Consider the following 24,838-nt stretch of genomic DNA (forward strand, 5'->3'; position numbering starts at 1 on the left):
TCTGCATGATGGAGATCCCCAGGCTCCTGCGTTCAGGTTAGCACCAGCTCAGACCCTCTGGAACACACCAGAGGTTCCAATGTAAGGGGAGGCCCTCTGGAAATCCTTCTGAGTAAGATGGACCCAAGATTGCACTTTAGGAAGCCCAGGCTGCTGTGTGAGAGGTGTTTTCTGGACCTGTGCCAGGGACTTACTCCACAAAAGGCGGTCAAGAAAATAACACTCAGAATTCTTTTCCACAGGTTCTTCCAGGTTCGTGGAATTCAGAGTTGAAGAGAAATGCACGTACCTATCTACCTTTGGAAGATGACTCTCAGAGGTAAGCATTTTTTTATTTAAAGATTTTGTTTATTTATTTGACAGAGAGAGATAGGCAGAGAGGCAGATAGAGAGGGAAGCAGGCTCCCCCCTGAGCAGAGAGTCCAATGAGGGACTGGATCCCAGGACCCTGGGATCATGACCTGAGCCAAAGGCAGAGACTTTAACCCACTGAGCCACCCAGGGACCCCAGAGGTATGCATTTTTAATATTAATTCTAGACTCCTCTTCAGCAGTTTTCTTGTCAAGATATAATCTAGAAAAACTCAAGTACTAAAAATTTAAACTGCTAAGGTCATCTTATAGCCATGTAGACTGAATGGCATGGAAGCATTACAATTATTAGACTTATTTTCCTAATGCAATTATTTAATATTGCATTAGATTTTTTATTGCAAATGTTTCTGTGCCAAGCATGAAAACGAGGCCAAACACAGAAATAAGTAGCAAGAGCTATGGCAATGGTTAAGTACATGTGAGTGACAGCGATGCAGAGCTTAACTCTTCCTGGCAGCAGAGCTGCAGAAGGGCAAGAAGAGCACTGAAAGGAAGACAAAAGACACGCCAGACTTTCCAGCCTCAGCCTTGATATTCAAACCAACTATTTAAAATGTCTTAAGAGGGGCGCCTGGGTGGCTCAGTGGTTGGGCCGCTGCCCTTTGGCTCAGGTCATGATCTCAGTCAGGGTCCTGGGATGGAGCCCCACATCAGGCTCTCTGCTCAGCAGGGAGCCTGCTTCCTCCTCTCTCTCTGCCTGCCTCTCTGCCTGCTTGTGATCTCTCTCTGTCAAATAAATAAATAAAAACTTTTAAAAAAATAAATAAAATGTCTTAAGATTTTTGTTTTCTCACTGCTTTCAATTTACAGAAGCTCTCATCATGAGCTTTGTCTGTGAGGTGTAATCTATTTTCTAGGTGATCCAGAACTGCTTGCCACTAACTGTTGTCAGTCTTCAGATTTCTATCACACGTACTAATGTCTTGTAGAAACCTAAAGCGTTGGGATGTGTATGCACAGTTGCGGTGGTTAAGTGGGATTTATGCCTACTTTTGAATGTATTCAGATTACAGTGGCTTTGTATGCTTTGTTATTGCTACATCTAAAGAAGGGAAAATGTGACTTTCTCCATGAGTCAATGAGTAACAAGTTCCTAGACACTCTGCCAAAACTGCCAGTATTATGCTTCTCGCTCTGGGAACGCAGTAGGTGTATCTGAGGGAGTAGTGACTAGAGGAGGAGGAAGCCAAACAGCAAAAGAAAGTAGAAAAGAACAAAACCCAAAACATTAAAAAGGGCCTCCTCCCATAATTACTTTAGATATTGATCTTACAAATCTTTACCTTGTTGGGCTCCTCTGCCCCTTCCCCTTGCTTGTACACACTCTCTCTCTCTCAAATAAATAAATACAATCTTTTAAAATAAATAAATAGCTCTTTACTTTGGAAGTTTTCCACCTCCCACTCTCCTACATACTTTTAACACCAGAGGGGTAACATACTTGATACAGCATAAAACCTAAACACAAAATGCTTACAAGTATATATACAGTTAAGAGCTAGGGAATATGGGGGCGCCCGGGGGGCTCAGTGGGTTAAGTCTCTGCCTTCGGCTCAGGTCATGATCTCAGGGTCCTAGGATCGAGCCCCGCATCGGGCTCTCTGCTCAGCTTCCCTCCCACCCCGCCTGCCACTCTGCCTACTTGTGATCTCTGTCTCTCAAATAAATAAATAAAATCTTTTTTTTTTTTTTAAAAAGAGGGAATATGTGTACTGTCAATAATCTCTGAACCTACCTTTAGATACAAATTCCATTAGGTCATAATCTGCATGACCCTGAAGAGGCAACCAGCTGTATGCTTTCCCTGGTCTCCAAACTCCGTGTCCAGGACCAGAAGTTCACCCTTGTGTATTCTGTCTCTTCTATGCATATGTTTTCTTTACACATCCTCCCTCACTTGCCTTTGGTTCTCCCACCTTGCCCTGATTTTCAGTGTAGCTACTAGGTGTGGTCTTCTGTCCCTAGTAGATCGCCACCTCCATGAGAACAAGGACTTGGAATTCCCGGGGCACCTAGCCAAATACTGGTTACATGGCAGGTGTTCAAGAGAATTCCTGAACTGAAAACACATTCACAAGAATCCTCTTTTCTGATGACACCCAGTACCGACGAGGAAAGAGAAACAAGACATGATCAACATCAATCAGCATACTGTCCATTATGTACATGGTATTTTATTTGATTTTAATCTTTTTACCAAAGAATTTATTTATTTATTTGAGAGACAGAGGGGACAGGGAGGAGAGGCAGAGGCAGAGGAAGAAGCAGACTGCCTGCAGAGCAGAGAGCCTGAAGCGGGACTCGATCCCTGTCTCTGAGATCTTGACCTGAGCCAAAGTCAGACGCTTAACGACTGAGCCATGTAGTATTTTATTTTATTTATTTATTTTTAAAGATTTTTTCTTTATTTATCTGACAGAGATCACAAGTAGGCAGAGAGGCAGGCAGAGAGAGAGGAGGAAGCAGGCTACCTGCAGAGCAGAAAGCCCGATGTGGGGCTCGATCCCAGGACCCTGGGATCATGACCTGAGCCAAAGGCAGAGGCTTAACCCACTGAGCCACCCAGGTGCCCCGCCATGTAGTATTTTAGAACTGCCACCATTACTGGAGGGAATATCTAAACCTTGTCAATCAGAGAACCCCACCTCCCTAGCCTTGGGAATGACAATGACTCAAAAAGGGCCAATCAAGAATCTTTCAATATATTTTGTATGTCAGCTTTGGGAAAAAACATTCTATTTTCTAAATCCTGTGCTGGAAGGTCAATGTAGCCTGGAAAAAGTGGATGACTATGCTGCTTTAAAAGAAGCTGTACTGACAATAAAGCCCACACAGCAACAAGAGTCCTCATATCTTCCTTCTGAGTTCCTGGCTCACATCCTTCCTGAAGGGAGCCCATTCCTTGGTCTAATGTGGACCAGTGAATTCCTACAACTCGTATACAGTCCTAACAGATTATCGTAATGGCTTCTTTACTGCACCATACAAGGGTTCATTGGCACTCTCGGGTGTCAGCCCACCTTGAAAGCTCTGGGACATGCCAACATTCAACTTCCTTGACTTACAAAGATGAATTCACCCTGGATTTAGACAGGATAGCAGGAGAGGTACCTAGTGGGGGGGCGGGTAGCTCCTAAATTTAACTAGAAAAGGTAGGGAAGCAACCATTTTCAGTTAAATTCTGCTATCTCCTAACCCAAGTGTGAATTCTAATTGCCTTGAAATTCTAAGATACAGGACATGATGAGCACAAGGCACCAGACACAACTGTAATTACCGTATGATTCCACTTTATAAGAACTTCAATAATAAACTCAACTAAGAGGCAGTTACAGGCATCAAAATTGTGGTGGTGGGGGGGGCGCCTGGGTTTCTCAGTGGGTTAGGCCTCTGCCTTCGGCTCAGGTCATGATCTCAGGGTCCTGGGATCAAGCCCCGCATCGAGCTCTCTGCTCAGCAGGGAGCCTGCTTCCTCCTCTCTCTCTGCCTGCCTCTCTGCCTACATGTAATCTGTCTGTCAAATAAATAAACAAAATCTTTAAAAAAAAATAAAAATAAAATAAAATTGGGGGGGGGGATGGAGATATCAATGAAGAATGGGCACATGAGGACCTTTTGGAGTGCTTGGCATGTTTCTCTGTTGGTGTGGTGATGGTGACTTCAGCATTCACACATGCAAAAAAAAATCATCAAACTGTATGTGTTCAAGATTAGTACTCTTGACCGAATGTGTTATGCCCTGGGGGAAAAAATTCTAAGTGTTGAGGTACCTCATCCTTACCATGGACCTCAGACACAATGTTCCTGCTCTAATTCCTTGTCTATGGACTACAAGAGCAAGGAGAGGCCCTCGTGGGCTACTAAGCACCTTTATGAAAGCCTGAGGACAGACAAACCCATTATATAATGTGCATCTCCTACCCCATACAAGTGGATGTGCTCTGAATCTTCCAGAGCATGCAGAAAATCTGCCATGGGCAACACCTGGCCATATCTATTATTCCCCAGAGGCTGCAAGTTCCTTCCAACATTAATAGATACAAAACAGGACATAATGTCCCATCACATTCCTTAGCACCATCCCCATCCTCCCCTTCTAGATTTTGAAACTAGGCATCACATTTGCATTTCCCAGACCTTCAAAAAAGTTCTAGGGTTTAGGCTGGGAATAAAAATAAGTACACCCCCTGAGGACTACAATTCGAGTGTACCTATCAAAATGATACAGGAAATTTCTTCCAGCTCAGCACTTCTGCTTTTAGTTATTTATCTTCCAGATGTATTCGCATATGTGAAAAGTGATTCATGTACAAGTTTATATCCTGTAGCGATTTGTAATAAAACACTGGGGGAAAAGTGTGCATCAATATAGGGTTAAAAGGTAGGGAAGCAACCATTTTGTACAGTACAGTATATCCATCTGGTGGAATATTATGCCGCTATAAAGCAGATCAGTAAACTCTTTGTACACTGATACACACAATCTCCAAGATGTATTGCTAATAATGTATTTAATATGTTAGTATTTTTTTAAAAGATTTTATTTTTATTTGAGATGGAGGGAGAAGAGCAAGGGACCACGAATTGGGGGCAGAGGGAGCAGGAGAAGCAGGCTCCCCACTGGGAGCCCAACATGGGGCTCGATTCCAGGACCCCAAGACCATGACCTGGGCCAAAGGTATATACTGGGCCACCCAGGTACCCCCTCAATATGCCAGTATTTTCTAAAGAAAGGTCTAACTAATGTACATTTTGGCCAACATATTTTAAAAATAATTTATGGAATTATAAGAGAAATTAAGAGAAATCAAGAGTTATATAAGAGGGGCACCTGGGTGGCTCAGTGGGTTAAAGCCTCTGCCTTCAGCTCAGGTTGTGATCCCAGGGTCCTGGAATCGAGCCCTGCATCAGGCTCTCTGCTCGGCGAGGAGACTGCTTCCTCCTCTCTCTCTCTGCCTGCCTCTCTAACTACTTGTGATCTCTGTCTGTCAAATAAATGAATAAAATCTTAAAAAAAAAAAAAAAAAGAGTTATATAAGAAAAATTGGTGGGGTGCCTGGGTGACTCAATTGGTTAAGCATCTGACTCTTGATCTCAGCTCAGGTTTTGATCTCAGGGTTGTGAGCTCAAGCTCTGCACCTGAGTTCAAGCCCAGTGTGGAGCCTACTTAAAAAAAAAGAAAGTGGTAACACTAGCTGCCTCTAGGAACAGGAACTAGGTAGTGGGGGACAAAAGCTAAACCTATGTCCCTTTTCCATTTTATATTTACAAATGTACTGGCTTATTCAAGAATAAGTAAGATTTTTAAATTATTGCAAATGAACTTGTGAAAATATCTTGGTTTTCATGAAAAGAGACAGTATGTGGAATACTATGTAACCATTCAGGCTTTATAATTAATTTAGAGGCACAGCTGGTCACAAGATGCATTATAAATATTTATTATGTATGCACGGAAGTCATACAAATCATACTTTTAAACTTTTACAAGGATTGTGTCTCTACTTTGTACACCTTTGCCCCTGACTGCCTCAAGCACTTTGGCTTTTTCTCAAAATCCAAACAGGAGAACAAAGAAAATGCTCTTCCTCCAGATCATTCACAACTGAAACCAATGGCATAGTCAATTCTTTTTTATTTTATTTTATTTATTTATTTGACAGACAGAGACTGCAAGTAGGCAGAGAGGCAGGCAGAGAGAGAGGAGGAAGCAGGCTCTCCGAGGAGCAGAGAGCCCGATGTGGGGCTCGATCCCAGGACCCCAAGATCATGACCCCAGCCAAAGACAGAGGCTTTAACCCACTAAGCCACCCAGGTGTCCCAGCATAGTCAATTCTAAAGACCCAAACAAAATAAGTATTGAGGGTAAGGCAAACTCCTGTTTCCAAGTTCCATTCCAGGGTAATAAAAAAAGCTATTGTCTCAAACTGACTCCACAATTAACTCAGCTGCAGGTGCCCAAACTACAGTGCATTCGGGGGGATTTCTACCTAAAGTGGACCACTAGATGGGAGGGATGGGGGTAGGCGCGGGAGCTGGAGATACAACTTTGAAGCAACACCAAGTTTTCCAGCAGATACACCTTTAACTTAAAACAATCCAAGTAGTTAAAGGGAAGATTTATTTATTTTTTAAATTTATTTTTATTTTTAAAATTTTTTTATTTAAAGATTTTTATTTATTTATTTATTTATTTGATAGACAGATCGCAAGTAGGCAGAGAGGCAGGCAGAGAGAGAGAGAGAGGGGAGGAAGCAGGCTCCCTGCTGAGCAGAGAGCCTGATGTGGGACTCAATCCCAGAACCCTAAAATCATGACCTAAGCCGAAGGCAGAGGATTTAACCCACTGAGCCACGCAGGCACCCAGGGAAGGCTTTATTTTTTAGTCTACAAAGGAATCTGAAGTTCTAGAATTGTATATAGAAAAGAGGGTGGCTGCCTGAGTCAGTCGCTGGAATACGTGACTCTTGATCTCAAGGCCATGTGAGTTTCAGCCCCACCGTGGGTGTAGAGGTGACCTAAAAATAAAATCTTCAGGGGCACCTGGGTGGCTCGGTGTGTTGGGCCTCTGCCTTCCACTTGGATCATGATCTCAGGGTCCTGGGATGGAGTCAGAGAGCCCCGAGTCAGGCTCTCTGCTCAGCGGGGAGTTTGCTTCCCCATCTATCTCCCCCTCTGCCTGCCTCTCTACTTACTTGTGATCTCTGTCAAATAAATAAATAAAACCTTAAAAAAATAATAAAATAAAATCTTCAAAAAAAAGAGGAGTAATTTTTCATCCTCAGGCAAAAATTATATCCAGTCTACAAATGTATTTCAAAATACCCTTCCCTCTCTAGTCATTAGGTTGAATTTGAATTAGGCTTTACGGTAAATTAAAACCACAACAGGGATACCATTTCAGCAACCATAATGGCACCTACTCTAGGCCAGAAGCTCAGTGTGAGATTATTTACACTACTTGTAAAACGGACACCTACAGGCTTTATCAGTTTCACATCCCCCAGCAACATGAAGGATCTAACACAGCCAGTGAGATCTCAGAATTCCTGAATTCAAACAAAGTCTGCTCGTTAAATAAAGATGGACATGCCTGGGGGGTGGATCAACCTGCAACCTTCCCCTTCCATTCATGAGACCTAGTAGTTACAGGCAAGGAGAGACAGAACCGCACACAGCTCTGCCTTCTATCAGTACCATCCTCCACTTGAACCTCAACTTCAAAACCAGCAAGAGGGAAGAGAACCACTTTTTTCAGAGCAGAAAAACCCGATTTATCCTTTCACCCTTAAACCAGCAAGAGAAAAGAAGCTTAGAAGGGGGAGAAGATCCCACCAGCTGACAGTCTCACCCTTCTCATCTGCCAACCCTCCATCAACACTGCAAAAGATCAGTCTCCAGCCTTTGGGAAACTGTTAAATTTATTTATTTATTTTAAAGCATTTATTTTAAATGGTACAATAGGAACTGATTTATCAGCGTATATCCAATTACTCATTTTTAAGACTCATTCTATCTGAAGGAGGAAGATGCTACTTACGGTGTTGACTTGTAGGAAGACTCCGGATAGGGCCTCTTGTCATTCACTTTACCATTAGAAGAGTAGGCCACAGGACTGTCCACTCTGTCCACATAGTCAGAAGGGGGAGGAGGCATGTCCTGTGTGCCTGCAGAAACGTTTTTAACCTAAAGAAAAAGCCCCAGGAGACACAGTTAATACTGACCCTGTAATTTAAAGGGGAAAGAAATGAAGGAAAATATCACATATAAAATTACCTAATACTTATTGGGCTTATTAATACTGTTAACCCACCTTGTTATTGTTAGTTAGTGTTAACAATCAAACCCATATTCCTACCAATACACAACTGATGCCATTGTTAACAAGTCCAGAATTACAAAGAAGGGGAAAAAATCCCAATTACCTGACCCTCATCCTGATGTGACCAGGCAGAAAGATTATCCATTGCTCCACCCCATATACAAGGACTAATCTCATTTTATCTAGGCTGAGTCTGGGTTAGGGCAAGAATTTTCATTTCATTTGTTTTCCTTTCCTTTCATTTTTTTAAAATTTTATTTTATTTTATAAAGAGCACAAGAACACAAGCGGGGTAGTGGCAGAAGGAGAAGAAGACTCCCCACTGAGAGGGAGGCCAACACGGGGCTCAATCCCAGGACCCTGGGATCATGACCTGAGCCAAAGGCAGACGCTTAACCAACTGAGCCACCCAGGCGCCCCAAGAATTTTCATCCCTAACAAGTTCTAAGGTAATGCTTATGCTGCTGTCTGGGCACCACAGTTAGAAAACAACTAATCTAGGACAAAAGACACTGGTTCTTCTTTTTTTTTTTTTTAAGATTTTTTTTTTTTTTTTTTTTTTAATTTGATAGAGAGAGATCACAAGCAGGCAGAGAGGCAGGCAGCGAGAGAGGAGGAAGCAGGCTCCCTGCTGAGCAGAGAGTCCGATGCGGGGCTCGATCCCAGGACCCTGAGATCATGACCTGAGCCGAAGGCAGTGGCTTAACCCACTGAGCCACCCAGGCGCCCCGACACTGGTTCTTCTTAACCTATCCACACTAAATATGGAATGTTGAAGCCACAGAAGAAATTAAGAAGCGCAAACTGACTTCTGCTATAGTTCTTCAATGAGAGATTTGTTTATCTTATTTTTAAGATTTTATTTATTTGACAAAGATCACAAGATCACAAGTAGGCAGAGAGAGAGGAGGAAACAGGCTCCCTGCTGAGCAGAGAGTCTGATGTGGGGCTCGATCTCAGGACTCTGAGACCACGACTTAAGTCGAAGGTAGAGGCTTAACCCACTGAGCCACCCAGGTGCACCTATTCTCCTTTAACATACATTTTCAATGGCTCTGTTCTTAATACACAACCTCAGTTATCAGGAAAAACCAAACAATCTGATTAAAAATGGGCAGAGGACCTGATAGACATTTTCCCAAAGAAGACAAACAGATGGCCAACAGACACATGAAACCATAAAAAAACTGATAGAAAAAAACTTAAGATGACACACACAAATGGAAAGATACTCCATGCTCTCGGATTGTAAGAACAATTATTGTTTGTATGTCCATAGTACCCAAAGCAATCTACAGATGTAATGCAGTCCCTATCAAAATACCAACAGCATTGTTCACAGAACTAGAATATCTGAAATTTGTATGAAGGCACAAAGACTCCAAAAAGCCAAAGCAATCTTGGGAAAGAACAACAAAACTGGAGGTATCACAACCCTGGACTGCAAGATACACTAAAAAGCTGAAGTATTCAAGACAGCATGGTACTGGGACAAAAATTAGACACACGTATCAGTGGAACAGAATGGAGAGCGCAGAAACAGACCACACTCATACGGTCAAACTAGACAAAAGAGGCAAGAACACAAAACCTGGAGAAAACAGTCTCTCCAACAGATGGGGCTGCACAACTGGACCGCAGTATGCCCAGGCTGGAATTGGATCACTGTCCTACACCAAATACACAAATAAACTCAAAATGGCTTAAGGACCTAACTGGGAGGCCTGAAACCATACAACAATTAGAAGAAAACACAGGCAGTAATCTTTTTGGCATCAGCTATAGAAACATTTTTCTAGGTCTGTCTCCTGAGACAAGGCAAACAAAAGCAAAAATAAACTACCGGGATTACCCCAAAATAAAACTTTCGCACAGCAAAGTTAACGATCAACAAAACAAAGAAGCAAGACACTGCATGAGAGAAGGTATTTGCGAATGATACATCCAATAACGGATTAATATCTAAAATACATGAACTCAGCATCCAGAAAAACCAAATAATCTGATTAAAAATGGGCAGAGGACCTGACACATTTCTCCCAAGACGACACACAAATGGCCAAGAGACACATGAGAAGATGCTCAACATCACCAATCATCAGGGAAATGCAAATCAAAACCATTATGAGGTATCACTTTACATCCGCCAGAAAGGCCAAAATCAAAAAGAAATAATAAGAAGACAAAATAATGATGATAACAACAACAAAAAGACAAGACACTGGTAAAGGTGTGGAGAAAAAGGAACCCTCAGGCACTACTGGACGGAATGCAAACTGGTACAGCCACTGTGGAAAACAGTATGGAGGCTCCTCAAAAAATTAAAAATAGGCCATACGATCCAGTCATTCCACTACTGGCCATTTGCCCAAAGAAAACAAAAACACTAATTCAAAAAGATATATGCATCCCTCCCTGTGTTTATTGCAGCATTATTTACAATAGCCAAGATGTGGAAACAACCAGTGTCCAATGACAGCTGACTGGGCAAAGATGATGTGATGTATATGGAATAAAGTTACTCAGCCACAAAAAAGAATGAGATCTGGTCATATGCAACAACATGAATGGACCTAGAAGCTATGTTAGTCATGTAAGTCAAGCTAAGTCAAATAAGTCAGATAAAGAAAAACAAATACCACATGATTTCACTCATATATGGAATTTAAGAAATAAATGAATAAACAGAGAAAAAGGGAGACAAAAACCAGATCTTTTTTTTTTTTTTAAGATTTTTATTTATTTAACACACAGCGATCACAAGTAGGCAAAGAGGCAGGTGAATAGAGAGGGGGAAGCAGGCTCCCTGCTAAGCAGAGAGCCCAATGCGGGGCTTGATCTCATGACCCTGAGATCATGACCTGAGCTGAAGGCAGAGGCTTAACCCTCTGAGCCACCCAGGCGCCCCAAAAAACCAGATCTTCAATACAAGGAACAAACCTGTGGTTGCTGGAGGGGACGTGGGTCGGGGGATAGGTTAAAAAAAAAAGGGGGAATTAAAAGGTGCAAACTTGGGGTGCCTGAGTGGCTCAGTGGGTTAAGCCTCTGCCTTCGGCTCAGGTCATGATCTCAGGGTCCTGGAATGGAGCCCCATGTCAGGCTCTCTGCTCAGCAGGGAGCCTGCTTCCCCCTCCCTCTCTCTGCCTGCCTCTCTGCCTACTTGTGATCTCTATCAAATAAATAAATAAACTCTTAAAAAAAAAAAAAAAGAGGTGCAAACTTCCAGTTACAAAACAAGTCAGAAAGATGAAAAGTTCAGCATAGAAAATACAGTCAGTAAGATTGTAATAAGGTTGTCTGGTGACAAGTGGTGACTATACTTATCATATGAGCAATGAGGAATATAGACAGTTGTGGAATCATTACGTCGTACACCTGAAACTGATATAACATTTTATGTTAATTTAACTATAACTAAAAAAAAAATTAGTGGCATGGTCAATGGGGAAACGCCCTATGTCATAAAGTTCTGTTTACAGGCCAATGAGATAAGAATACACCATATTTAGCACAGTACCTTGATGAGCATAGTAAAAACTCAGAAGATGCTGGGTTTTGAAATTAAAGCCAGCTGATGTAAATAAAGAACTTCTGCAAGTATTTAAATGTGAAAGCAGACTATTTTGCTATTAAGTCCTTACAATTAGGTTCAGCACCAATACAGCGTATTTCCCTATGACACACACAGTTTACACCTTGTTTCCCATTAAGCATAGCATTGAAACGGGACCTGCTCCTTTCCATCACTGCAGTAACACATACCACGATACCTCTTTACCCACCACTTGAAGTACATAAGGTATTCTTGATTAGCAGTCCCTCAAGCCAGAAATGGGATCACTTCCTTCGGAAAGTGGGCATTTGGCGGCAACTGGGAAACCAGTGGGTGGCTTGCAAGGGAGTGTGCTTAGATGTCCCCGCATGGGGACACGGACAGGTGGGAGCCATTCTCAGCTCCCAGTGGATTCCCTAGAACTTGACACCACTGCCAAGCTTCACAGGCAAACACTCCCCAAGTCAAAGGTCTATTCTTTTTTTTTTTTTTTTAAAGATTTTATTTATTTATCAGAGAGAGGGAGAGAGAGCAAGCACAGGCAGAGGGAGAAGCAGGCAAGAAGCCCGATGTGGGACTCGATCCCAGGACGCTGGGATCATGACCTGAGCCGAGGGCAGCTGCTTAACCAACTGAGCCACCCAGGCGTCCCTCAAAGGTCTATTCTTATCATGGACACTTCATCAGAATTTCAAAAGACTTCCTTTACTTAAAGACCCATTTAACACTTTTCCATGTTTTTCCTCTTCACAACTTGAGCTGAGGCTGCAAAGCTCTACTGTTCTGGCAAACCTGAAATCGAAACCTTACCAAAGAAAGGCACCTGGGTGTACTTGCAGACTTCTTAGTGCCTGGAAGAATAAGCCCTTCCTCTGTCTTTGCCAGATAATCCTTAATTGGGCTTCAAGTCTTGGCTCATTACCAAGTAGTGGCCATGCCCATAAGCCCCAGAGGCCTTCCACACATGTCTTTGCTGAGAGATGAGGCAGCCACCTGCGCTCGGTCTCGCTCAGCACCTGTGCACACAAGCCTCCCACAGGAGAGCACTTAGGCACGGCCTTACAGGCGTTCCCAACCAGAATAATGATGGCTTGCTCCCGTCATTGTTCTAACTTCAGGGGGCAGTGGACTATTCTTAAGACCACAACTTTCTGCCCGCTTACAATGTGTCAAACAATAAACACAGATCATTCAGTAGGCACAAGCGTACAGATAAATACTAACATTCCCTTTTCAGAAATGAGGAAGCTATGACTCAGAGAAATAGACACCTTTTCCAAGCACCTACACTTAGGATAAAGGTTAATGTGGGATTGAACTATACGGCTCCCTCAAAAGCCTCTGCTACAATCCGCCACCCCTCCCTGGGCTGCCTCCTACCTTTCCCTGGGTCTCCAGAGCCCAGCATGGTACCAGGCACAAATCAAGAGCCCAGAACTGGCTGCAGAAAGGTGATCTCGTTTATTACTGCTGAACTTCTATGCTGTACATATCCAAACATCTTATCAAATGAGCTGCTCTGAGCTGACCTTCAGGTCTTTGAGTCAGCAGAACCAGACCAGCTTGACCCCTCACTTCACCCTCCAGCACAGGGCTCCAGTTTTTAAACCTTTTTTATGCATTTTTACACAGAAAATCCCAAGGCAGTGCTTTGCTTTGGCAGAAGGTATGCTAAAGTTAGAACAATGCAGGGAAGATTAATTATTAACATGGCCCCAGTGCAAGTATGATATGCAAATTTATAATGCATTGTAGATTAAAAAGAAAAAATTCTCCAGCCAGACTCAAAGATAAATAAGAAGCAGGCTTTGTCCTGAAAAGGAGCTTAACAATCTCTAGGCAAAGGCAAAATATGTTTGTAAAACAGGGAGTAAGGTATTTTTTTTTTCCTATCCTTCATTTTTCCCGAAAGAAGCTGAATTATTCCTTTTCTCATAGTACCAACACAAACTTGCTGCATTCAAAGAACAGCAGCCCCAGTGGGCACTTACACAGGAGTCCTCAGCCTGTGTTTCCTGGAGTGAGCAGAGGCATTTCCTTTTTTTTTTTTTGAGCAGAGGCATTTCTTTTTTTTTTAAGATTTCATTTATTTATTTGACAGAGAGAGAGACACAGGAATAGAGGGAACACAAGCAGGGGGAGTGGGAGAGGGAGAAGCAGGCTTCCTGCTGAGCAGGGAGCCCCATATGGGGCTCCACCCCAGGACTCATGACCTGAGCCAAAGGCAGGTTCGCCTGATGCGCCCCACAAAGGGATTTCTGAGCGGCACTGGTATTACTGATTGGGTCCTCAGCCAGTCCACAAAACTTGATGATGCAGCTCAAATTCTTGACAATAAGCAAATAAAACCCACCATTCTAATAACTGTTGTAAATTTTTAAAGCTTTAGAACCTGAGAAAAACGAGGCTTAATACTCAATAAAAAATAGTGAACAACATTCCTAAACTATCCTGAGAAAAGCTCTAAGGGATTAGGGTCAGTAGAAAGCAGAGTGCAACTATGAAGTAAAAAAAGAGGCCTTTTAAGCATAAGTACTGAGGGGAAAGAAAAGTTTGAGAGCCGGTGGGTACTGCTCTGAAGCCGGGTAGAGCCTTGGGGCCAGCCTGGAGGCCTGATCCCCTACTCCCACCCCAGAGCCTTTCAGTGGGGAGGAGACCCAAGTAAAGCAGGGGGTGTGGGGGTGTACGGATGCTGCAGAAATCCACACAGCAGGCCCAATTGGCTTCCCTTAAATGGCTTCTGTTTGAGGAGGTGCTGGTCCTAGTAGCACCCCATCCCACATTCAGACATTGTGAAAGGGAAAAACAAGACAGCAGAAGGAAGCAGATGCCTGGGTGGCAAGCTGGTTAAGTATCTGCCTTTGGCTCAGGTCATGGTCCCAGCATTCTGGAACCAAGCCCCACGTGGAGCCCCACACAGGAGCCTGCTGCTCCTCCTGCTTGTGCTCTCTGACGAATAAGTAAATGAAATCTTTTAACAAGAGAAGAAAGAGGAGGGACGGACATACACAGTGGCTGTGGAGAAGACATACATCTAACCAACTAAAGAGTGACTCAGACTCACTCAAGACTAACTTCAAAAAGGACAAGTACTCACACAGACCACATTTAAAGAATACAAATAAGTAATTTAGGGTGATACATAGGAAAGTTCCACTAAGAGTCCTACTCCCATTAAGAAAGAACTAAAGTGCTTCTGAAATGTCAAAATAAAATACATTCAAATAAAGTAATTTCAAAAGATTTTCACAAGAGGTAATTACAACGAGGACAAATTTTTATTCAAAATTTAATTATACCTGGGGCACCTGGGTAGCTTAATCAGTTAAGTGCCTGCCTTGGGCTCAGGTCATGATCTTGGGTTCCTGGGCTAGAGTCCCAGGTTGGACTCCATACTCAGCGGGGAGCCTGCTTCTCCCTCTGCCTCTCTGCCCTTCCTCCTGCTCGTACTCTCTCAAATAAATAAATAAAATCCTTTTTAAAAAAAAATCCTCCATTTTAATTATACTTATTAGAAGTGTTCTGATTATGCACTTGTGAAAAAAATCCTGGTAATAAATAACATCTAACGCTCCTTGGAGAGTTAATAAAAACATCCTAAGTCCCTGTGGGGTGCCAAAAGGCAAACAAAAGGGGTGGCTCCAGCGCCACCTTGGTGTCCCCCCAGCAACTATCATCAAGGCCCCTCCTTCCCTGGATCGGATCATCTCCACCATCATGGGTGCCTGCGCTCTGGGCTTCTGTGCAGCCGCCCCACCCTGACTTTCTTCAAGTCAGAGATGGCACAAAAAGGTCAAGAAAGGTTTAGGTCACTTTGAAAGGAAACCTTCCCTCTCCCAAAACCAAGTGTGGGTAAACACTGCTCTCCACACAAACCAAGGTCGTCTGCAATTAACATAACTCAAAAAGAGCAATGACAACCAACCCCCACTCTCCTCTTGGCCCCCTCTTCATTCCCAGTCCACACAACACAGGCTCCACCCACATCCAAGTGGTGGGGTCAATGTGACACAAGTCACTGACCTCTGAGAACGGAAGGGAAAGTTCACCTGTTTGAGTATCGGTCACATGCCTACAAAACCTGGCCTTGTTTGTTCCTCACCACTGCCAGGTGAGATAGGACTATCTCCATTTTCAGATGAGGAAATTGAGTCTTTGTGAATAAATTAATCGGCCCAAGGTCACTTGGTAGAGGGAGGATTGGAACCCTGGTCTGCCTGACTCCAAAGACAAACTCTTTCTGGCACAACTAACAGCCACCTCGGTCACTTAAGGATGGCTGGAGGTACTCCTGTTATCTAGGTGCTGACTATTCCCCGAAACAACAGGAACCATTCTCAGCGCCTTCCCTCCTCACCACACCCTAACCGGTATGACGTGTATCCACTCTGAAGAGTTTTACTTGCTTATCAGACGAATGTTGTTAGAGACAATTTTGAAACAAAACTACTGTGGATTAAACGGACTTGAAAATTAAAACGAATACGTGCTTCGTCACCAGGGGTCTCTGTTGAGATCAGAGTGTAGGAACACCACCCTCCAAAGGGAAACAGAAAGGCTTTTCCTGCTTGGTAAGTTAAGTGGAGAAACATAGCAGACATCAGAGGGAAGAGCACCATAATCTCAAAGTACCATCTCCAGTGTTTACCACCTGAGGTCCACCTTCTCTGGCACTACAGCAAGTGGCCCAACTCGTTTTTCCTGTTTTGGGTTGTTTTACTCTCATAGATGCTCGCTCAACAAAGCCTCAAAATTGTCTCCAGAAAGCACTGTCAAGAGGTTCCTCTGCCCTCAGCGGGTTGAACAGAGATGCTCTCCAAGGAACTAATCCGACAAGTGATGAGATGGTGGAGGAGGCTTGAGCAAATCTGATTAATTTATGTCAATCAGATTAATCAGATTAATTTATATTAATTTATAATTAATTTATATTAATCAGATGCCATTGAGGATTTAGCTAACACAAGGTCCCCTGCCCAAACTGACGTTGCCCACAGGGAATTACTAACGTATACCAGCAAAGGTGAACTCTGCCGCTCCTAAGTTTCAAAGTGGGGAGCAGTGTAGAAACCTCATACTCAATCTGTGATCTCATTGTCCTGAAAACGGAAATCCTGCTGTAGACTCATGTACCCTGTGTCAGCACACCCCAACAGGTGTGCCATGAGGCACAGAACACTTAAGTCCTCGGAGCTAGAGCCCATGGTCAGTCACCATCTGGGGATCCACATCCCCTTTAAGTTTACTGCTCTGTACAACAATACCATTTTCTAAGTATGCCATAGCATGGAAAAGGCCTCGACTTCTCTCAAAAGCTCTCTGGGGATGCGGTGTTACAGCTGCAGCTTGCTTCTATGGAACAGTGGTTCTCAAAGCGTGGTCCCCACTCCCAGAACATCTACAGTACCTGAGAACTTGCTAGAACCACACACTCTCATGTGCCATTCCTGAGGATGAGAAACCACGGGGGTGGGCCAGCAAGCCCCTTTTTAACTCTGCCCTCCACATGATCCTGATGCTTGCTATGGTTTGAAAACTGCTAAGGGACCACAAACTTTTCCTACACATCACAGACAAGTGACCCACTTAGACCATGACAACTACAGTTAACATTTATTGCAGTGCCAGAAATATAAGAATCTTTGCTTTCAAAGAGCCACAGAGACACCCACTAGCTCAAGCATTTTCAACCTCCCACCTCACCATTCATCACAACTCCCTAAACTGGCTCTCCATGATGCTCTCGCCTCCCCAAGATTGAGCCCTAAGTCTGCAGACGAATAGGGCGCTCCTACTTTTGTTCTATTCTGTCCCCTCTGAGGCCACAGATAACAGCAAAATCTTTCCTGGGGTGAGAATCTAGGATCCTGAGAGTCAGCACTCCTTCTTGGCCCTGGTTGAAAATTAAAATGCTGTTCCAGTTTCTGCAGATGTCTAATGTTGATCACCAGTACCCCCCTGTCCCTGTCACCTGCCCAAACACACTGGCCTCCCCACTCCCATGTGCAGGGATAGAACAGGCAGAGCCTGCCTACAACCTTCAAGAGAAGGGCTCCTGGGTGGCTCAGTGGCTTAAGCCATGATCTCAGGATCCTGGGATCAAGCCCTGCATCGGGCTCTCTGCCCGGCGGGGAGCCTCTTTCCCCCTCTCTCTCTGCCTGACTCTCTGCCTATTTGTGATCTCTCTCTCTCTGTCAAATAAATAAATAAAATCTTTAAAAAAAAAAAAAACCCTCAAGAGAACATTTGGTACTTAATCTCTCGTGGCAAGCTTACAAATCAGGGGAAGATTAAGTTAAAATGAACCAACATTACAGTTCCATTCAAATTTTAGGATTATTTGTTCCAGCACTTTGAAGAATGCTGGTGGAATTTTGAAAGGGATGGCACTGAAAGTATAGATTGCTCTGGGCTGTATAGACATTTTAACAATGTTTATTCTTCCGCTCCATGACACCATACACAAAGATAAACTGGAAATGGATGAAAGACCTCAATGTGAGGCAAGAATCTATCAAAATCCTAGAGGAGACCATAGGCAGTAACCTCTTCAACATCGGCCACAGCAACTTCTTTCAAGACATGTCTCCAAAGGCAAAGGAAACAAAAGTGAAAATGAATGTTAGGACTTCATCAAGATAAAAAGCTGTACAGCAAAGGAAACAGTCAATAAAACAAAGAGGCAACCCACAGAATGGGAGATGTTCACAAATGACATTACAGACAAAGGGCTGATATCCAAGATCTAGAAAGAAATCCTCAAATTCAACACCCAAAAACCAGGTGATCATGTCAAAAAATGGGCAGAAGACATGAACAGACACTTCTCAAAAGAAAACATACAGAAAGCCAAAGTTGGTGGCATCACAATTCCAGACTTCAAGCTCTATTACAAAGCTGTTATCATCAAGATGGAATGGTACTGGCACAAAACAGACACACAGATCAATGGAATACAAGAGAGAGCCCAGAAATAGACCCCTCAACTCTATGGTCAACTAATCTTCGACAAAGCAGAAAGAATGTCCAATAGAAAAAAGACAGTCTCTTCAACAAATGGTGTTGGGAAAATTGCACATCCACAAGGAGAAAAATGAAATTGGACCATTTCCTTACACGACACATGAAAATAGACTCAAAATGGATGAAGGACCTCAATGTGAGAAAGGAATCCATCAACATCCTTGAGGAGAACACAGGCACCAACCTCTTCCACCTCAGCCACAGAAACTTCTTCCCAGGAACATCGCCAAAGGCAAGGGACACAGGGCAAAAATGAACTATTGGGACTTCATCAGGATCAAAATCTTTTTTTTTTTTTTTTAAAGATTTTATTTATTTATTTGACAGAGAGAGATTACAAGTAGGCAGAGAGGCAGGCAGAGAGAGAAAGGAGGAAGCAGGCTCCCCGCTGAGCAGAGAGCCCGATGTGGGACTCGATCCCATGACCTTGAGATCATGACCTGAGCCGAAGGCAGCGGCTTAACCCACTGAGCCACCCAGGTGCCCTAGATCAAAATCTTTTGCACAGCAAAGGAAACAGTTAAAACCAAAAGACAGCAGACAAAATGGGAGAAGATATATTGAAACGACATAATAGATAAAGGGCTAGTATCCAAAATCTATAAAGAACTTAATCAAACTCAACACCCAAAGAACAAATAATCCAATCAAGTAATGGGCAGAGGACATGAACAGACATTTCTACAAAGAAGACATCCAAATTGCCAACAGACACATGAAAAAGTGCTCCACATCACTCGGCATCAGGGAAATACAATCAAAACCACCTCACACCAGCCAGAATGGCTAAAATGAACAAGTCAGGAAATGATGCTGGCAAGGATGTGGAAAAGGGGGAACCCTCCTACACTGTTAGTGGGAATGCAAGCTGGTGCAACCACTCTGGAAAACAGCATGGAAGTTCCTCAAAAAGTTGAAAACAGAGCTACCCTACGACCCAGCAATCGCACTACTGGGTATTTACCCTAAAGATACAAATGTAGTGATCCGAAGGGGCATGTGCACCCCAATGTTTATAGCAGTAATGTCTACAATATCCAAACTATGGAAAGAACCTAGATGTCCATCAACAGATGAATGGATAAAGATGTGGTGTGTACACACACACACACACAGACACACACACACACAATGAAATACTATGTAGCCATCAAAAGAAATAAAATCTTGCCATTTGCGATGACGTGGATGGAACTAGAGGGTATTATGCTAGTGAAATAAGTCAATCGAAGAAAGACAATTATCATATGATCTCACTAACATGAGGAAGTTGAGAGGCAACGTGGGGGGCGTTGGGGGTTAGGAAAAGAATAAATGAAACAAGACGGGATCAGGAGGGAGACAAACCATAAGAAACTCTTAATCTCACAAAACAAACTGAGGGTTGTGGGGGTAGAGGGGTAGGGAGGAAGAGGTGGGCTTATGGACATTGGGGAAGGTATGTGCTATGGTGAGTGCTGTGAAGTATGTAAACCTGGTGATTCACAGACCTGTACCCCTGGGGTTAATAATACATTATATGTTAATTTTAAAAAATTTAAATTAAAAAAAATAATAAAAACATACAAATGGCTAATAGACACATGAGAAAATGTTCATCATCACTAACCATCAGGGGAATTCAAAACAAAACCACATTGAGATACCACCTTACACCAGGTAGAATGGTCAAAATCAACAGGACAGTAAATAACATGTGTTGGAGAGGATGTGGAAAAAGGGGAACCCTCTTACACTGTGGGTGGCAATGCAAGTTGGTGCAGCCACTTTGGAAAACCGTAGAGATTCCCCAAAAAATTAAAAACAGAGCTACCCTATGACCCTGCAATTGCACTACTGGGTATTTATCCCAAAGATAAAGACACAGTAAAACAAAGGGCCATATGTACCCCAGTGTCCATAGCAGCAACGTCCACAACCGCCAAACTGTGCAAAGAGCCAAGATGCCCTTCAACAGAGGAATGGCTAAAGAAGATGCAGTCCATATATACAATGGAATATTACTCAGCCATCAGAAAAGATATATACCCTTCTTTTTGTATCAACACAGATGGGACTAGAGGAGATTGTGCTGAGTGAAATAAGTCAAGCAGAGAAAGTCAATTATCATATGGTTTCACTTACTTGTGGAGCATAAAGAATAACATGGAGGACATTAGGAGAAGTGAATCGGGGGAAATCAGAGTGGGAGACAAACCATGAGAGACTGGACTCAGAAACAAACTGAGGGTTTTGGAAGGAGGGGCATGGGGGATGGGTGAGCCTCGTGGTGGGTATTAAGGAGGGCACATATTGCAAGGAGCACTGGTGTGATGCATAAACAATGAATCTTTGAACACTAAAAAAATAAAATAAAACAAAGATGTTAAAAAAAAAAATGAACCAACATTAAACGTATTTATATTTTGGGTACTCTTACCAAGCTTCCTTATTCAAGCTCATCATTGCAACAAGGCAATTACCATTCTAGCTAGAATTTACTGTGCGTTAATAAGTTATGTGCTGGTCCTGACCTAAGCCCTTTAATCACTACAGCGTCAGCTTATCTGAAGATAAAACCTTTATTTTCAGTGACATATAAAGATTCTATCAAACGAAAAGACAAAGACCTGGGGCAAGGTGATTACCTTCATCAGAGTCCAAGGAAGCCGAAAGTCACCCAATACTGATCACAAAGAACAGGGCCCAAGAGCCACATCATGGACCCTGTCTCTTTCTCTCCCCTTCTCTAGGTCCAGCCAGATCATCCTCACTAGCTCCCATCATGAGAGGTAAATGCTGGAAATAAGGCTACATAAATGTTTCATCACTATGTCAAAACCTTACAAACTTCTAGAAATGAGACTAGGTAGAGATCAAAGTCAGTCTTTAGATTTAAAGTATGTCTTACTTAAAAACAGGATCTTATTTAATAAACTTCACTTACAACTTGGTAACAATGGAGAAATTAGTTGATGGCGTGTTCTTTCCAAACTTAGTCTATTCTTGCTTCTGATATAAACCAAGTAGTATAACCAGAAAAAGTGCAAATTAGGAGACATGCAGAAAATATTAGCTGGGAAGTGATATCCTGGTCTGTAGTAGACAAGCATTTCGCATGCATATAAATCTCATTTTAGTCTGTAAGTTTTATTACCTAAGTACTGTTTTCCCCAATTCTACTGGCAAAGACAACTGAGGCTTAGAGGTTTTCAAAAGAAGAACAACAGAACAAAATCTATACGTTACAAGGCAAATACAACACTTGTCCTGCTGGTCATGAGGACAGGTTTGAGACAAGCTGCCAAAGCCCTCTGCAAACCTTGGTTTCTCTATCTTTTTCTTTTCTTTTTTTTTTTAAGATTTTATTTATTTATTTGACAGAGAGAGATCATAAGGAGGCAGAGAGGCAGGCAGAGAAAGAGAGGAGGAAGCAGGCTCCCCGGTGAGCAGAGAGCCCAATGTGGGACTCGATCCCAGGACCCTGAGATCATGTCCTGAGCCGAAGGCAGCGGCTTAACCCACTGAGCCACCCAGGTGCCCTTGGTTTCTCTTTCTACAAGAAGGGTGCCCATCCTGTTAGGGCTGCAGTTAGGATAATAATAATAATGTATAAAGTGGCTAGCCCAAAATATATACTTAGGAAGTGCTGATTCCTTTATTTCTTTTACTGTGATTTTTTCTTTTGGCTTTGTTGCCAAAATTCAGATGTGAAACTCAAACCCGGTTCATCTTGATATACTATGCCGGCAAGAGCACTGAGAAAGCAGTCTCAGCTAGAGCAGCCTCCGCCTGACTCCAGGTCACTGACAAGCTGCCATCTTGGTAGTGAGGTAGTGTGGTAGAGTGACCCCACCCTAAGATCCCGGACCTCACTCAGGTTGTTTCACTTTACCAAAGCCGGATCAAAATTTATTCACAGAGCACTTGAAACCAAGGAGCTGAACTCTTAGTTACTATAGCAACCCGAACACAGTTGGTAGCAATAAAAACTAACCTCCAGAGCACATGTCTCACAATCAGTGCCTTGATATTTACCATAGGCATGTGCTTTTCCAAGGCCCAGCCCCACTGGTAAGTATGAACTCGAGAGAAAATGAATATGTATGTCTTGATACTTATGTTTACGACCTTCTGAAAGTGCAGGTGGAGGGAAGAGAGATTTGAACACAAAGATAAACATGAAATACTCATCTTCGTGGGCTACTGAATATTAGTCCTTCCCAACTCTGCTCTGACATCCACGGCTAAAGAGTGCCCCCACTTGCATTCTTGGTGTTCTGGCAAGACTTGGCTCCTCATAACACAGTTCTCTGCCCTGGTAAGAAGCCCAACTCAAGCAGGGGCTGGAAGGGATCTGAGCAGCATGACACCCTCCTGGGAGAAGCTGGCAGAGTTCAGAGGGGCAATGAGTGAAGCAGGCACGTTCAAAGATGCTCAGAGGGGCACCTGGGTGGCTCAGTGGGTTAAAGCCTCTGCCTTCGGCTCAGGTCATGATCCCAGGGTCCTGGGATCGAGCCCTGCTTTGGGCTCTCTTCTCAGCGGGGAGTCTGCTTCCCCTTCCCCCCAACCCCCCCACCTGCCTCTCGGCCTACTTGTGATCTCTCTCTGTGAAATAAATAAATAAAATATTTAAAAAAAAAAAAAAAGAAAGCTACTCAGAAACCCATCCTAAGCCATTCTGAATTTAAACCAGCCCATGTGGCCAGAGTCATCATGAATCAGAGGGCAATTACAATTAATTCACGTACTACATATTGTCTACAGGGCAGTTTCCCTAGAAACCACCTCACTATTCCACATGGTAACTATGGGAAGTGCCAACTGACATGTTATGTGACGAGGGTCCTCCCATGAGCACCACGGGTTAGTGTATAGATGGTGCCCTGACCTCAGCCTCATCAGGGCCCCTTCCGCAGGCCAGTCCTAGATGAAGCACTAACATGAAAAATTCAAGAGCTCTAAGTGGCTGCTTCCTGCCCCTCTCCTCCTATAGAAAAATGAAGCCTATCCAGACAGAAGGAAAACAAGGAAATAAATCTTAACAGCGTTTAAATCCCTGATTTTAATTGTTCCTGATATCCAGCCATATCCCCGTCCTCTGTGGCTAAGTTGTTGAAGTTCTAAGTACCATGAGTCAACACCCAAAATCTTGCAAATAAGATAAAGATTAGGTATAGGTAAATCTTTTTACCTATACTAAGTTGTATTGTCTGTCACCTGTAACTAGGAAATTGCTAATTCGTTCAACATCAAAATTCTTTCTTTTTTGTACATTGAATTGTTTTCAATATCCCTGGAAGGCACACAACTATACTTCTACTGCATTTTCTCAGATACATGCCATATTGGTCTTGAGAAGCAGACAAGATAATATGGCCAGATCATATGAATAAGGAACCCAGGGTCGAGAGGATTTAATCTGTTTGCCAAAGAGTGCTGGAATCAGCACTCAAACCCAGACCTTCAAAATCCTGTGTTGCTGCCCTATACCAGGCATCCATTCCCAAACCAGACTTCCTTGACATACATATTGGTTAAAAATAATAGAAACAATCTGCTTTAAGTCACAACAGAAGCATTGAAGCTAGACTCCAAACCCTGTTATTTCAAGTCCCTAGCATGCTGCTGCTGCTTTAGGGTAGGTTACATAATTTATTAATTCTTCTGTTTGGAACACATCAAAGCATATACAGAATCTATGCAATAATAAAAAAAAATTATTCGAGTGGAATTGAGCTAATACGCTGCTTCTACCAGACAAAGGTAGAAAAGCCACCATCATACATGAAGAGTAGAAGAAAGGGGTGGCCCTAACAACCCTGTGAGGCTGTTTATCCACAACACACTACAAAAGAAGGAAGCGTCTCCTCCGCCTATGGCAACGCACAAACCTAGCAGTGCCTGGTTTTCCAGGCTGTTCACATTGCTCAGAGCATCGAGGAGGAGGAGGTCTGCTCCATATGAGAACATCTGAGGGGACCTACTCGATTCCACTGGGACTATGAGCTGATTCCCAGCACTGAAAAGCACCTTGTCCTAAGGTCAAGACAATGGAAAGGGAAAGATCACCATCTCATCTAATT

The 24,838-nt window shown here is 43.1% G+C and overlaps 1 protein-coding gene and 1 non-coding gene across 4 annotated transcripts in view; one reads left to right on the forward strand and one right to left on the reverse strand.

The window, feature by feature from the left end:
- Positions 1–24,838, reverse strand: part of OCLN (occludin) — a 64,855-nt gene that overhangs the window by 9,920 nt on the left and 30,097 nt on the right. For all 3 annotated transcript variants that reach the window (XM_004764493.3, XM_004764491.3, XM_004764492.3), the window contains exon 5: positions 7,916–8,061. In XM_004764493.3, coding sequence (XP_004764550.1) covers positions 7,916–8,061 — 146 coding nt within the window. The remainder of the gene's footprint in view (positions 1–7,915; positions 8,062–24,838) is intronic.
- Positions 13,400–13,511, forward strand: LOC123390837. Its single transcript, XR_006605444.1, has one exon. It is a non-coding gene; the product is annotated as a U6 spliceosomal RNA (small nuclear RNA).

This window comes from Mustela putorius, unplaced genomic scaffold (genome assembly GCF_011764305.1).
Source record: "Mustela putorius furo isolate JIRA1106 unplaced genomic scaffold, ASM1176430v1.1 tig00000145_pilon_pilon_pilon, whole genome shotgun sequence".
NCBI lineage: Eukaryota > Metazoa > Chordata > Mammalia > Carnivora > Mustelidae > Mustela > Mustela putorius.